This window comes from Stigmatopora argus, chromosome 2, assembly GCF_051989625.1.
Source record: "Stigmatopora argus isolate UIUO_Sarg chromosome 2, RoL_Sarg_1.0, whole genome shotgun sequence".
Lineage (NCBI taxonomy): Eukaryota > Metazoa > Chordata > Actinopteri > Syngnathiformes > Syngnathidae > Stigmatopora > Stigmatopora argus.
Genome location: NC_135388.1, coordinates 23,018,686 through 23,034,050, shown reverse-complemented (window position 1 = coordinate 23,034,050; position 15,365 = coordinate 23,018,686). Strand labels below are relative to the sequence as shown.

At 40.4% G+C, this 15,365-nt stretch overlaps 1 protein-coding gene across 1 annotated transcript; it reads left to right on the top strand.

The window, feature by feature from the left end:
• The first annotated feature begins 915 nt into the window (after positions 1-915).
• Positions 916-15,044, top strand: fadd (Fas (tnfrsf6)-associated via death domain). The gene is made up of 3 exons (XM_077589650.1): positions 916-1,061; positions 1,140-1,399; positions 11,965-15,044. The coding sequence occupies exons 1-3, from the start codon at positions 1,003-1,005 to the stop codon at positions 12,237-12,239; spliced, it is 594 nt and encodes a 197-aa protein (XP_077445776.1). The 5' UTR covers positions 916-1,002; the 3' UTR covers positions 12,240-15,044.
• The last annotated feature ends 321 nt before the right edge of the window (positions 15,045-15,365 follow it).

Genomic DNA, 15,365 nt, shown 5'->3' with positions numbered 1-15,365 from the left:
TACATTGCGTGTCCAAATGGCTACTAATTAACCGTACCTCACCGAAGTCCAAAGTGGGCGTCAGTTTTGAATATAAGTGGGTGTGTTTCGTTTACCTATTTGGACCATTAGAGTGTAGTAGTGAGTAGACTGTGTTTATAGATAAGCACACACATTATATATATTATATATATATATATATATATATATATATATATATATATATATATATATATATATATATATATATAATATATATATATTATATATATATATATATTATATATATATATAATATATATATTATATATATATATATATATATATATATATATATATATATATATATATATATATATATATATATATATATATATATATATATATATATATATATATATATATATATATATATATATATATATAATATATAATATATAATGTGTGTGCTTATCTATAAACACAGTCTACTCACTACTACACTCTAATGGTCCAAATAGGTGTAACGAAACACACCCACTTATATTCAAAACTGACGCCCACTTTGGACTTCGGTGAGGGGGACCTTTAAATGGAGCCAGAACACGAAAGTATTTTCTCTTGCAAACTAACGATGTACTGAGAACTGACCTGTAATAACATTTCTTTTTTCCGTGTCTATATCAAATAAAAACTCCTGGACAAAAAAAGAACACGTGGCGTTGTAAGTACGAGGTCGAAAAGAAACAAACGCCATAGTGTTTGAGAGAGTGGGTTTTGTGATGTCTCGTGACTGTGATAACAACAAAACATTTTCTGAGGGTAGTTATTGCAGGTTGAAAACAATCTGTGGTTGTTTACGATGTTGGCAATGGACAGTTAAGTCGCGGGGGGTTGACTACATGAAATGTAGCTCGCTGGACAAAAATGTTCGACACTACTCCTATAACACTTCGCGAAGGGGGGTTCATTGGTCAGTGGGGCTTACTTCGACAAGCGAGCTCAACTCGTCTGAACACCGCCCCTTCACCTTTTCCGTCTAGCATGGCGTACCCACGTGATCTGGTGACGTCAGCGCAAAGGGTCGACTCTGACTCACATACGTAAGCGAACGTTGAATGTTTGTACGTGTCCAAGATGAGCACTTCACATTTTAAGGCACTTCTACTGGACATTTCTAGAGAGCTTACCACGGAACAGCTAGAATGTCTCAAGTATCTATGTGTGGACAAAGTTGGACGAAGAGTGTCGGAAACGATCGACAGCGGAGTCAAACTTTTCCAGTGTTTGACCGAAAGAGGTGAACTCAGACAAGACAAAAGAGAGATTCTGTCGGAACTTCTCAAAGAAATTCAACGACAAGATTTGTCGGAAAAGTTAATCAGCTTCCAGTCTCAACCACACGAATGTGCGGGCACCCACCTTTGTGACGCAAAGAGAGGTAGTTTTATTTGATTAACTTAATAAATGTAATTCTTCTAGGCATTTCATGTCGTTTAAACGGCTGCTTTTTTGACATTTATTGTTTCCCATTCATCTTCATAAAGACCTGGCGTCCACACACATGAACAGACATCTCAAGTTACAAAAACTCATTTCAGTTTATCGGACCAGTAATTCAGATATTTATTAGTTCATAATAATGTAACTTTAAAATTAATTCAGCCTAAGTTTACATCCGAACTCAAAATATATATGCAGTAATACCTAAACATACGAGTGCCCCGACATACGAGCAATTTGAGATGTGAGACAAATTTTGATATACGGGGCAAATAGAGCCAACCCGGGAGAAGAAAGGTATAAAAATGTAAAACAAAATTAGAATTAAGTTTAGTGTAAGGTTAGATTGATATAGATATTTTTGAGTGTGTGCATCGCAATCCAATTTCATTTAAATTTGTTTGTTATGTTACGAGCTCTCTCTTTCTGTCCCTCTCTCTCTCCCTTTCGCAAAATCTGTCAAATGTTAGTTATTAAACATCATATCCACTAGTTATTTGTTACTCTGTTAATAGATGGCGAATTAGAACAAATAAAAATGTTTTTCCATTCCAATATCCTGTTTTTGGTGTTTTTTCGGAGGGTTGAAACAAATTAATTTGTTTTTAGTTCATTTCTATAGGAAACGTTCATTTGAGTTACGAGTAAATCGACATATGAGCTCAGTCCCGGAACGCATTAAGCTCGTATCTCGAGGTACCACTGTACAGTCGTACCTCTACTTACAAATGCCCCCAGGTACGAAATCTCCAGGTTACGAAACCCGTTGATATGCAAATGACCATCCCAACCATTAAGTTACGAAATACTCCAAAACGTAAATGCATTTCTTGTTTCCGTTTTTTTACTTTGAAATTGTCCCTGTAACATTGCGGCCTGCTTTACTTCCACTTGGAGCCTCCCACCACAACACCAACCCTCTTTTGACAGCCGTTTGTCATCCATCAGGCAGGTCTTTTTTTTTTAATTCTTGGCTCGAATGTAATGACTAAGTGGGTCCTGTTATTCATCGAACAACAGATAAGTGTCGTGCGGTTGACTGACATTGCAAGGCAATACTGCTGTTAGCCATTTACTATCTTCGCAATGCTATTGAAGCACAAGGAAGCATTAAAAGTGACGACTCCTTGGCATTGCCTCTCTATACTGAATAACGAGATGGAGAAACATTTAGTCCGTTGGAGTTTTGTTTAATGCTAATTTGCTTTCAATTCATAAGTTGAAGTTGTCCAGGTACAGACCTTCCTGTGTGGAGTTTGCATGCTCTCCCCTGTCTTGCGTGCGTTTTCTCCAGGTACTCCAGTTTCCTCCCACATCCCCAAATAAGCATACTAGGCTTGTTGAACACTCTATATTGCCCCTAGGTATGAGGGTGTTGTTGATCTTCTTGTAGCTAGGTTTCCCATACCTCCTGCCCATAGTTGGCTGGGATAGGCTCCAGCAACTCTCCAACCCTTGTAAGGATAAGGGGAATGGAAAATGAATGAATGAAGAATGAAAAAAATGGTTTTCTAAGATGCCCATATTTAGACTTTTAAAAACAATAGTCTGAAATTATTTCAGATTTACACCTGCTGGTAATTTCTCTGTGCTTCCTATTACTCAAACTGGATCCAAGCGAGCGGTTTGCCCCTACTTTGAACAAACCTCTTGGACACTTCGCAATCCCTGCTTAGAATGTGCATCGAGCACGGACAATTTATTGAATGCCAAGGAGCAAGATTTCCCCGCAGGAAATATAATATTGCTAAAATACTCACAAAGTAGTAGTCTGCTCAACTTGTGAATGTAACCTGCGGTTATGGACCATAGGAGTTCAAGACATTGTGTTGTATTTTATTGCACCCCTGAAAATTCACGTTTGCTCTTAGTTTGTCTCACCTGCATTTTTAAATAAAAATAACCTGCATGACAATAGTCATTTGACCGAAGTCATAATCGGACATAGGCCCTGTCGTCATCATCAACAACAAAAAGCCTACTTGTCATCACACCCAGAAACTGCGTATGACGAAATTGGTGGTGCTTCTCCATAAGCTGCGTTTACAGACGCTCCCCTACTAACGAACATTCGAGTTACGAACAACGGTACATACGAACATGTCTGCAAATTGCGTTTATGTCGAAAAATGTTCGTAAGTTCGATTTTGTATTGCGCGCCTTTTTCCGAGTAGTACTTCTTTCCGCCGCTAATACCGACGCCTGGCGCTGTGAGCTCAGCTCACCCAGCATCTACCTTCTTCTGCCCACTTCGTTGCAATGCGGAAGTGCGTGAACGTATCTCCAGTGCGCAAAGAACCTTTTTCATTTGTATCATTAAATATCTCGTGCATCCTTTATTCAATATGGTTGGTGAAAAGCAAAAGGCTTCTATTGAGGGAGGTGCAAGGAAGAGGCAAGCCATTTCATTTAAAATGAGTGGCAATAATAACGAAGCTTGATGCGCGTTGAACGGGAATACAACTTGAATCGTTCGACCGTCAGTACCATTTATAAACATAAAGATCGAGCAGCAGGACCCAAATATTGAATGTTGCACAAAGTTTGCAAATCAATTGAATGATGCCTTACAGTGCTACCGCATCATTTATGATGAAAAAAAGAAAACTGCAATCGTCATTAGATAGCTTCTTTCGGACAGTTTCTAGTAAATCTCTCTCTCTCTCTCTCTCTCTAATGTATGTATACAGTACTGTATGTATTCTCTCCATTTTATAAAAAAAAAAAAATCAGTACAAACCAATGCGTGTTACTTATACAAGCCTTAAAGGCTTAGGCCTTAAATATAAATTATAATACAAAATATAGCACTGAACAACTTACAAACAAATTCAACTTATGAACAATCGCTCGGAACCTAACTCGTTCGTAAGTAGGGGAGCGTCTGTACTCGGCAAAAGACCTAAATAAGTGATAGTTACGGACTTGTAATTTGGCATTCTGCTGTTATGGATACAGGTCACTTACCTCTCACTGTCTTTCACTTACCTTCAGTCAGCTAGTAGGAGGCAGATCACCACCCAAACATCTTTTCATATTACCTCAGAAGGGAATGTGTGTTGTGTTACCGCAAATTTAGAGTTCTGATGGATGTGGGGAAAAAACTGTCCTTAAGCCTATTTGTCCGTACTTTGTGGGACCTATAGCGTCTGCCAGAGGGCAGCAGCTGGAACAGATTGTGACCAGGGTGGTATGGGTCCCCTATGATGTTCCTGGCTCTGCTGAGGTAACGAGGGCTGGCAATGTCTTCCAGTGAGGGCAGAGAGCAGCCGACAATCCTCTGGGCAGTGTTAATCACTTTCTGCATGGCCTTTTTGTCTGCCGCCGTGCTTCCAGCGTACCACACTGTGATGCAGTACGCCAGGATGCTCTCTACAGTGGTTCTATAGAAGGTTATCAGAAGCTTGGTGTCCAAGTTGTTCTTCCTAAGTACCCTGAGGAAATGGAGTCGTTTCTGAGCCTTCTTCACTACTGCCGTGATGTTTGTAGACGATGAGAGCTTATCCGTGACGTGGACCCCCAGGAATTTAAAGGACTGGACCCTGTCTACACATACTCCATTTATGAGGAGTGGGGCCAGATCTGTGCCGTGTTTGCAAAAGTCCAGGATTATTTCTTTAGTTTTCGTTGTGTTCAGTGTGAGATTGTTCACCGAGCACCACGAAGACAGTTTGTTGACCTCATCTCTGTAGGCCGACTCATCCCCTCCTGAGATGAGTCCGACCACAGTGGTGTCGTCAGCAAATTTGATGATGGCGTTAGACTGGTGGGTGGGTGTACAGTTATGTGTACAGGGAGTACAGAAGAGGACTCAGTACACAGCCTTGAGGGGAGCCAGTGCTCAGTGTAATGGAGGAAGAGAGGTGGGGACCAAGTCTAACAGTTTGTGGTCGGTTGGTCAAGAAGTTCTTTATCCAGCAGCAGATTGAAGAGGATAGTCCAAGGTGGGAGAGTTTGTCAGTCAGAATGTCCGGTTTTATGGTGTTGAAGGCTGAGCTATAGTCAATGAAGAGCATCCTCGCGTAGTTCCCATGGTGTTCCAGGTGGCTCAGTGCTGTATGTAGAGCAATGGCAATAGCATCCTCAGTGGACCTGTTTGCTCTATAAGCAAACTGGTGAGGGTCAATTGAGGGAGGGGTTGTATTCCTGATATGGCGGGCTACCAACTTTTCAAAGCACTTCATGATCAAAGGCGTGAGTGCAACAGGTCTATAATCATTCATGCTGTCAATGGTTGGCTTTTTGGGGACAGGGATAATGGTGGCAGATTTCAGACAGGATGGAATGATGGATTGTTGCAGGGAACAATTGAAAATTTTTGTGAAGACTCCAGACAGCTGGTCAGCACAGGCTTTGAGCACCTTCCCAGGTACTCCGTCTTGGCCAGCAGCCTTCCTGGTGTTCACAGACCGTATTACCAGTCTCACTTCCTGTTCCCGGAACTTCAGTGTATTGCTGCAGGGTGGTGGTGGGGTGTTGAGACTGGATCTGATTTGTCAGTCTCAAAGCGGGCAAAGAAACGGTTCAATTCCTCCGCTCGTGAGGCATCTGCGTTAACAGACATATTATTGTTATTGTAGTTGGTAATATGTCGTATTCCTTGCCACATCTTCTTTGGGTTATTTTCTGTGAAGTGCGCCTCAATTTTCTTAGTATATGCTGCCTTGGCCTTTTTAATGCCTCTTTTCAGCTCAGCATTGGCAGCTCTATATTTTATCTTGTCCCCTGATCTAAAGGCGGTGTTACGGCATTTGATGTGTGCCTGTGTCTCATTGGTCATCCAGGGTTTTTGGTTAGGAAAAACCCGTATTCGTTTATTTATAGTGACGTTGTCAATGCAGTTTTTTATGTAAGAAAGTACAGAGTCCGTATAGTCCTGGAGGTTGTCGTGTACGAAAAGTTCCCAGTTGGTGCGGGAAAAACAGTCCTGCAGCTGAGAAAGTGCGTCCTCGGGGCAAGTTTGTATTATCTTTATTTGTGGCGTTGTTTGCCTCCGGAGTGGAGTGTAAGCGGGGGTGAGAGATGGGCAGAGGTGATCTGATCCAGCTAGGTGAGGGAAGGAAGTGGCTTTATAAGCATGTTTGATGTTAGAATAGACATGGTCAAGAGTTTTGTCTCCTCTAGTATTACAATTTACGTATTGAATAAACTTAGGTAGAACAGTCTTTAAACACGCCTTGTTGAAATCACCAGCGACAATAAAAACTCCGGGGTATGACCCGAGCTCTGTTTTCCTCCGAAGGTGGGAGGATATTCCTCATGGTTTAATCCATCAATTAAGAAGAAAACTTCCATTGAGTGTTTTTGTCAGGGTTGTGGATGCCTGGACTAATGTGTTGGCTAGCAAGGTGAGCTTTCGCCTAAGCCAGTTGGCATCACTTTTAAGAAAGCTCACAGCCCCAACTCAGACTGATAATGAGATGGAAGCACGTGTGGTGGACGGCAAACTCACTTTGTCAAACTCTGTCTCGGATACAGAAGATGAGGACTTTGACAGATTTGTAGATGCTTGAATGCTTTGATAATATTATCGTGAGTACACTTAGTCAATAAACCACAATCAAACTCAGTCTTACTCATGCTGCCTTTTTTAAAAACATACTCTACCTGGGTCTTTCTCGTGCTAGCACTACCATATGTTGCACCAATTGAGCCGAAGTGCCTTGTGTATAGGCAAAACACAGAAATTGCACCCGCAACTGAGACAGTGCCCGTTAACTCGGTTAAATCCAAGTTGTAAAACATCTGGAAACAATTGGACTATTTTAAAATATCCTATTTGGTGTGTTTTCGTTTTTTCTCTTAATTGTCAAAGTTCATTGCCTTTTATGTTTATAATATTATGACACCAATCTTGTAAGATTAGAACTTTTCTCTCAGAATATTACAATACAGACGCTCCCCTACTTACGAACATACGACTTACGAACAACGGTACATACGAACATGTCTGCAAATTGCGTTTATATCGAAAAATGTTCGTAAGTTCGATTTTGTATTTTTTTCCCTGTAGTGCTTCTTTCCGCCGCTAACACCGACGCCTGGCGCTGTGAGAGCTCAGCTCACCCAGCACCTACCTTTTCTGTCCAATTCGTTGCAATGCGGAAGTGCGTGAACGTATCTCCAGTGCGCAAAGAACCTTTTTCATTTGTATCATTAAATATCTCGTGCATCCATTATTGAATATGGTTGGTAAAAAGCGAAAGACTTCTATTGAGGGAAGTGCAAGAAAGAGGCAAGCCATTTCATTTGAAACGAGTGGCAATAATAACGTAGCTTGATGCGCGTGAGAGTGGTGAGCGTTGCACGGGCATACAACTTGAATCGTTCGACCGTCAGTACCATTTATAAACAGAAAGATCGAGCAGCAGGACCCAAATATTGAACGTTGCACAAAGTTTGCAAATCAATTGAATGATGCCATGCAGTGCTACCGCATCATTTATGATGAAAAAAAGAAGAAAACTGCAATCGTCGTTAGATCGCTTCTTTCGGCCAGTTTCTAATACATAAATCCCTCTCTCTCTCTCTCTCTCTCTCTCTAACCTTCAATATACTTATATAGGCCTTAAACATAAATTATAATACAAAATATAGCACTGAATCAACTTACAAACAAATTCAACTTATGAATAATCGCTCGGAACCTAACTCGTTCGTAAGTAGGGGACCGTCTGTATATTACCGTAATTACTCGAATATAACGCGCACTCGAAAATAACACGCAGGTAATTTTGGGCCAAAAATATCTGGTAAAACGCAGTAATCGAATATAGTGCGCACCTAAAATTTCCCGCTGACGAAAATCAGAAATCTTACCTTTTTTTCTTCGTTTCACGATTGTTTTGTTCAAACAAATTTATTCATTAGAATCCTTCAAATGAAGAGTTCCTCTCTCTCTTTGTCTGTCCTCTTGTTATGATCGCGCCGCGTCGCTGGGTCGTCGCAGCGCGATCGGGGGCATCTGTTACGGTCGCGCCGCGTTGTGCGACGCGACCGTGGATGTAGGTAGACCCAAATGCATGAAGCAGGAGAGGACGAGGCATTCAGCGTGATACGGAGTCCTTTAATGAATCAACCAAGGCGTGGAAACAAACGTGGCCGCATGCGGCGCGCATACGGACAGAGGCAACAGAATAACGACAGCTAGCGACTGCTAGCAACCGCTAACAACAGTCAATGATAGTCAACGATAGTGAACGATCCGGCGACGTGTGATGACGCGTCGCTACTTAAATACAGGAAACGAAAGCAATCAATGGATTGGCTACAGCCGGTATGCGTCAACTTCCTCTTCCTCCCACAACACATCATCCGATTGGCTTTACGAGATGACGTAAAATCCGTGCGTCGGCTGCACGAGATGACGTAAAATCCGTGCGTCAAAGTGAGTTTGACAATGCTTTTTTCGATCGAAAATTTGTAATTTATTTTAGTTATTGATTATAACACGCACCCCCAACTATTGGAATTAATTATATAGCAAAAATCTGCGTGTTATATTCGAGTAATTACGGTACTTTCTGGGAGACAATTTGCCATGGTAAACTAGAAGGTTGGGCAACGTGGAAATAAACAATCTAAAAAAAATTGTGATAAAATTGAGATTTTGATTTTATTTGTTAAAAATATATATATATTGATTATCTTTTTGCCATGTCACCTACCCACCTTCCCCTCAGCCTATGCTACATGAATACAATCCTCATGGTCAATCAACTAACGTCTTCCCAAATAGAGCTATTGAAATCATCAGATTAAAAGTTTTCAATTTTTAATATCATAAACACAAAAAATCAGAATGTCAGTTTTTTTCCAATACCAAATATACAGTGTCTTGTGAAAGTAGTCGGCCCCTTGAACTTTTCAACCTTTTGCCACATTTTAGGCTTCAAACATAAAGATATAAAAAATATAAACATTTTTTATCAAAAGTCATCATGTGGGACACAATTGTGAAGAGGTACGAAATGTATTGGATATTTTAAACTTTTTTTACCAAATACAAACCAGAAAAGTGGGGTATGAAATAGTATTCGGCCCCCTTGCATTAATACTTTGTAGCGCCACCTTTTGCTGCAATTACAGCTGTAAGTCGCTTGGAGAATGTCTCTATCTGTTTTGCACAGAGTGACTGTAATTCTTTCCCATTGTTTCTTGCAAAACAGCTCAAGCTCAGTGAGGTTGGATGGAAAGCGTTTGTGAACAGCAGTCTTCAGTTCTGCGATTCTCGATTGGATTCAGGTCTGGACTTTGACTTGGCCATCCTAACACCTGTATTTTGTTTATTTGTGAACCATTCCATTGTAGATTTGGCTTTCTGATTTGTATCATTGTCCTGTTGGAAGATAAATCTCCATCCCTGCGTTAGTTCTTAAGGAAACTCCAACAGGTTTTCTTCTAGAATGGTCCTGTATTTGGCTCCATTCATCTTCCCATCAATTTTAAACATCTTTCCTGTCCCTGTTGAAGAAAAGCAGGCCCAGACCATGAGGCGGCCACGACCATATTTGCCAGTGAGAATAGTCTGTTCAGATAGATATGCTGTGTTACTTTTATGCCAAACATATCGTTTTGCATTGTTGCCAAAAGGTGCGATTTTGGTTTCATCTGACCAGAGCACCTTCTTCCACATGTTTGGTGTGTCTCCCAGATGGGTTGTGGATAATTTTAAAGGAGTCTTTTTATAGATAACTTTGAGAAATTGCTTTCTTTTTGCCACTCTTCTATAAAGGCCAGAGTTTTGTAGTGTACGACTGATTGTTGTTCTATGGACAGACTCCCACCTTAGCTGTAGATCTCTGCAGTTAAGCCAGAGTGATCATGAGCCTCTTGGCTATATCTCTGATCAGTGTTCTCCTTGTTCGAGGTGAAAGTTTAAAAGTGTCGGCTAGGTCTTGGTAGATTTGCAGTGGTCTTATACTCCTTTCATTTCAATATGATTGGTTGCACAGTGCTTCTCTAGATGTTTAAAGCTTGGGAAATCTTATTGTATCCAGACCCGGCACACTTCTCTACATCAGTAACTCAGACCTGCCTGGTGTTCCTTGGTCTTCATGATGCTCTCTGCACTTTAAACAGAACCCTGAGACTATCACAGAACAAGTGCATTTACACGGAGACATGAATACACACAGATGGATTGTATTCACCATCATCACTCAACATTGGATCATTCAGAGATACTGAAATTCTGGAGTGAGTTTGCTGCACTGAAAGTAAAGGGGGCAAATACTATTGCACGCCCCCACTTTTCAGTTTTTTTTTTTATCTCTTTAAAAAAAATCATAAAATATCCAATATATTTCATTCCCCCTCACGATTGTGTCCCACTTGTTGTTGATTTTTCACAATTTGTTTTTATTTTGTATCTTTGTTTGAGGCCTGAAATGTGAGGAAAGCTTGGAAAATTCAAGGGGTCTGAATACTTTCACAAGGCACTGTATATATAGTATATATTGTATATATTATATACACTCCTATTTGGTGGTCCGTCCGTTGCGTTGTACGCGTAGGGAAAATTAAACCACAATAATGGACTGTGTGGTATCCCTAGTCCCTCACAAACGACAGAATCCACGCGATCAATTTAGTTTTCAGAAACCATGACTTTTTGGTCTGTCAAATTGGCACCATTTGCAGGAGAGCGAGGCACACAAAAACACTACCTTGGGAGGCTCAAGTTGTCTCGGTTGCTGTGAAGCGCAATTCTCCCTGGTTTCACATCTAGTAATAATGCACAACACCACATGTTTCTATTAGCTATTAGCCAAGTGATTTGTGCACTACATTAAAATTGATTCTAGATGAAAGACTTCAAAAAAATTAATACCGGCATTTCCCTTCCTGTTTCAGTTTTCGTGTCTGCAAAATCCTGAGGATCATCAATATTGTAGCTTCCCAAGGAACGATGTTGGGCTTTTGTTTTTTCTTTTTGAAAATTGATTTCAATTACAACATGGCAAATGCTTACAAAAGAAAACTTCGGGATTGTCAGATGGGAAAGATAGTTTTGAGTCCATTTACACCGTAAAATCCGCCCAATTCAATAAAAAACAGCCCAAATTCCTACCTCCCTCTCAAGGTGAGATGTTTCCCCTAGCGTACACCACTTTATGTATCTGGTTATGTAATTGAAAATCGGGCAAATTACTTCGATTACGATTACGATTTTTTTCCGAATGAAGTGGGAAAAGATCTCAGTTTAATATTTTTTTTCTATCATTTATTTTTATTCTCTACCTGTGCTAACTGCTCTTGTTGTCTGAACTTGAATTGTGCTTTAGGTGGATTTTTTTCATCTTCCTCACAAATGTTGAATAGTATTTAGATCAGGGCTCATGGAAGTCCATTTCAGAATAGTATAATGATTTTCTGTTTCCATTCTTGGATATTTTTTGTGTTTTGCACCAGGATTCTGTTGCAAGACTTTGGCGTGCAACTGAGACCAAACTTTTAAATTATTAAACTATTTTCCTCTTTTGTCTTTCTATTCCCTTTCAGCCAAACTGGACATTGCCACAGACATTATTGCGGAAAATCTGGGCCGTGACTGGCGTAAATTAGGACGAATGCTGTGTATTAAGGAAGTTAAACTGGATTCTATCTCAATGAGCCATCCAAACAATCTGGATGAGACAGTCCGAGAGCTGCTGAAGGAATGGCGTGAGCGCCGTGGATCCGAAGTCCGCACCGAAGAGTTAATTCGTGCCCTCAGGGCATGCCAGCAAAATCTCACAGCTGATAAAGTGGAAGATGCCTGGATTATACCTCAATAGTGAGCTGGTGACATTATAATATTCAACCCAAGTGTATAATGCAGTGGATATATCTTCATTTATAAAATGTTTTCACATATATCTCTAATTTCTGTGCATATAATACAGTCTTAGATTGTTAGACAGTGTATTTACAATATGTACAGGGTTAAGTTTTTTCAATTTTTCTGTCTGTCACAATTGAATTTTTTTTACATGGTGAAATCATCAAAACACGAACACATTTTCTGTCTTATTTAGTTTTTTTTAAATGTTTACATAATTAATCTTAATGTTCTGGTCTAATAGACTAGTACATGGTTTCAAAGCCAGATTTAAAAACGCATTTACTGGAGGTGTTAAAGTGAACCAATGTCATGCATGAGATATGACTGCATTAGATTTAAGGCCCTGCAGCACCAATAAATCTATAAGGACTTGTTCAGACTGGCAGCCAAAATCAGTTTTTTTTAGCCCCTCCAGATTAAAACTGGACGGTCTGAACAGTCACAAATATGGCGTATTAACACCTGCCATGTTTGGACTTGGCCCATACCTAAAAAGTCTGGTCCACACATTTTGATCCGGTGTGAATACAAAACAGTGAACTCTGGTGCAGACCATAAAGCTGAACCTAGCACCTGTGTTTCGCAACAAAGCTGAAATCATACACATACAGTCATACCTCTACTTACAAATGCCCATATGTACACAATTTTCAGGTTACGAAGCTTTTATATGCAAATGAGTGCCTCACGATACGAAACTACATCCAATCCCCCCAAAATTAAATGCATTTCCTTATCCGTTATTTTATTTTGAAATTGTCGCGGATGCATTGATTCTCACTTAAGAACCTCGCTACACTCTACTGGGCTCTCATTGGCTGTCTCAAGATTCTCTTCTGTACTATTGACTACCATTCGCAGTCATGGAGTTCTGACGATGTATTTTGAGTTTTTTTCCAAGTGTGGATAAAGCAACTTCTTCTGTTTTTATCATCATGCCTCCCAAGAAAATTACCAGTGTGAATGAAAAGTGGTCAGCGATGAGGACATTGACAAGTTGGTCGAGGTGGATAAAACAAATTCTCTAGAGTTAAAGGAACACTCGGCAATACAGGAGGAATATAACAAGAAGGCAGACAAGGAGGCATACCGATAGCAAAAATCAAAGAAATGCTGGAGAAATTTCACCAACTTTCTGTCTGCGTAGAAAGAAACATCCAGAAAGTGTTCATGTGTCATGCGATTGCTGACTTTGACGACGCTTGTTTGCAGCATTATAGAAAAATTAAAAGTCATCAAAGGGAATGTCTTAATGTTGTTAATGTTGCGTTTATGACATGTTTGTGTGCTCTGTTTCTCTGTTGCCTACCATTAGCTTCCGTTCGATAATCGACTTTGTGGCCGTATAGACCACATAGATCGAAGATGGCGGCGCGTACGGGGGCAGCGGCTCTTTGCTCTCCAGTTTGGTGTTTTGTTTTCTCAGTCTTATCATTATTTACGAACATCTGCGAGGCAAACATTTTCTACAGTCGCCAGGTTTTAATTACTCTCGGTAGGAGATGCGATATATCCATCACAACAGATTACCAACGAACCTACAATATCCCAGAGGACATCTCGACCACCGGGATCTCCGTGGATAGTCAGCCCACTCAGAGTATGACGGAGGCGGCGATGGGAAAGAAAGCAAAAGCGAGGATGCTGGGCGGGCCTAGCTGCTAAGCTAAGGAAACAACCGCACAGAGCACCGCTTCCGAGTATCTTCTTGACCAACGCCAGATCCATCACCCACAAAATGGACAATTTGGAACTTCAGCTTGCTACCAACAGCTTTGTCAGGAACTGCAACATTATTGTCATCACGGAAACGTGGCTATACCCGCAAATCCCCGATGCCGCGGTATCGCTAGCTAGCCGCACGCTACACCGGCAAGATCGAACAACTGAATCTGGAAAAGCAGGGGGGGCTTTGCGTGTAAATACACAACGACTGGTGCTGCAACAGTAGGATCATTAACACTCACTGTTCCCTTGATTTAGAGCTCTTAGCAGTTTGGTGCAGGCCCTTCTATCTACCTAGAGAGCTAACGATTGTCATTGTAATGGGTGTTTACATCCCACCGGATGCTAACGTTAGCACGGCACTTAGCCTCCTGCTAGCGACTGTAAACAAACAGCAGCTTGACCACCCCGATGGAGTCTTTATTGTCGGGAGACATACACACAATGTCTTCTCAATCCAAGTGCTAACCAAGGGGCAAATATCTATTGGCTGAAACTATGTCCCGTGAATGCACGAAACTGCAAGGTGACAAAGACGAAACACCATAACGCAAGACATTGCGGCCGATACGGTCATTTATTTCAAAATAGAGAAAAAATAAACATAAAACGCTAAACAAAATTTATTTGGACGTCTATGAATAAAATTCAAGAAAAAACATTAAAAAACTCATTTGTGCCTGTCACTGGTCGCTCAGGGCCCCGCCATCTTACCTAGGGCGCTGCTGTCTTACCTAGTTATACGTGCTCTGACTGGCCAGATGCGGGTAGCCTTGATAGATGTGTTCGTAGCATTTACCATGTCAGCACATCCCAATAGTTGTTAAGGCTGATGGAAGGTCTTGCGGTCGATCACTAAAATATCAGCCTTGATACCTGCTTAATGTGCATCTCTTGCTATTATTGCACCCAGAGACTTGGTGAACACTATACCACTACGAACAGACTTCCTGGTTGTGCTAACGTTACTTCCTTTTTGAAATGAAATGATTGTACATTTGTGATTATGAAATAAAACAAAATTCCCATTGTTTTTTTTTGTTTCTCTTTCAAAAATGACAACTATTGCAGTAATATGAACCATCGAAAAAAATCAAGATATTTCAACATTAGAAGCAATTTATTCGCCACATCTTAAACTTCTGGTAAGAAAATTATAGTTTCTGTCCTTAAAAAGCATCAGGTTCTCATCAAGATAGACTTGTTTATTTTTTCTAATTGAATAATTTTATATGTTGCATTTACAAAAACAGGCATATTAACTTCCTTATGATAGTAACCCGAGTGGACAGCATGAAGCCAAATAAATTAAAGCATCAATTAAAGCCGGGGTGTCAAACTCATTTTTTTGTCA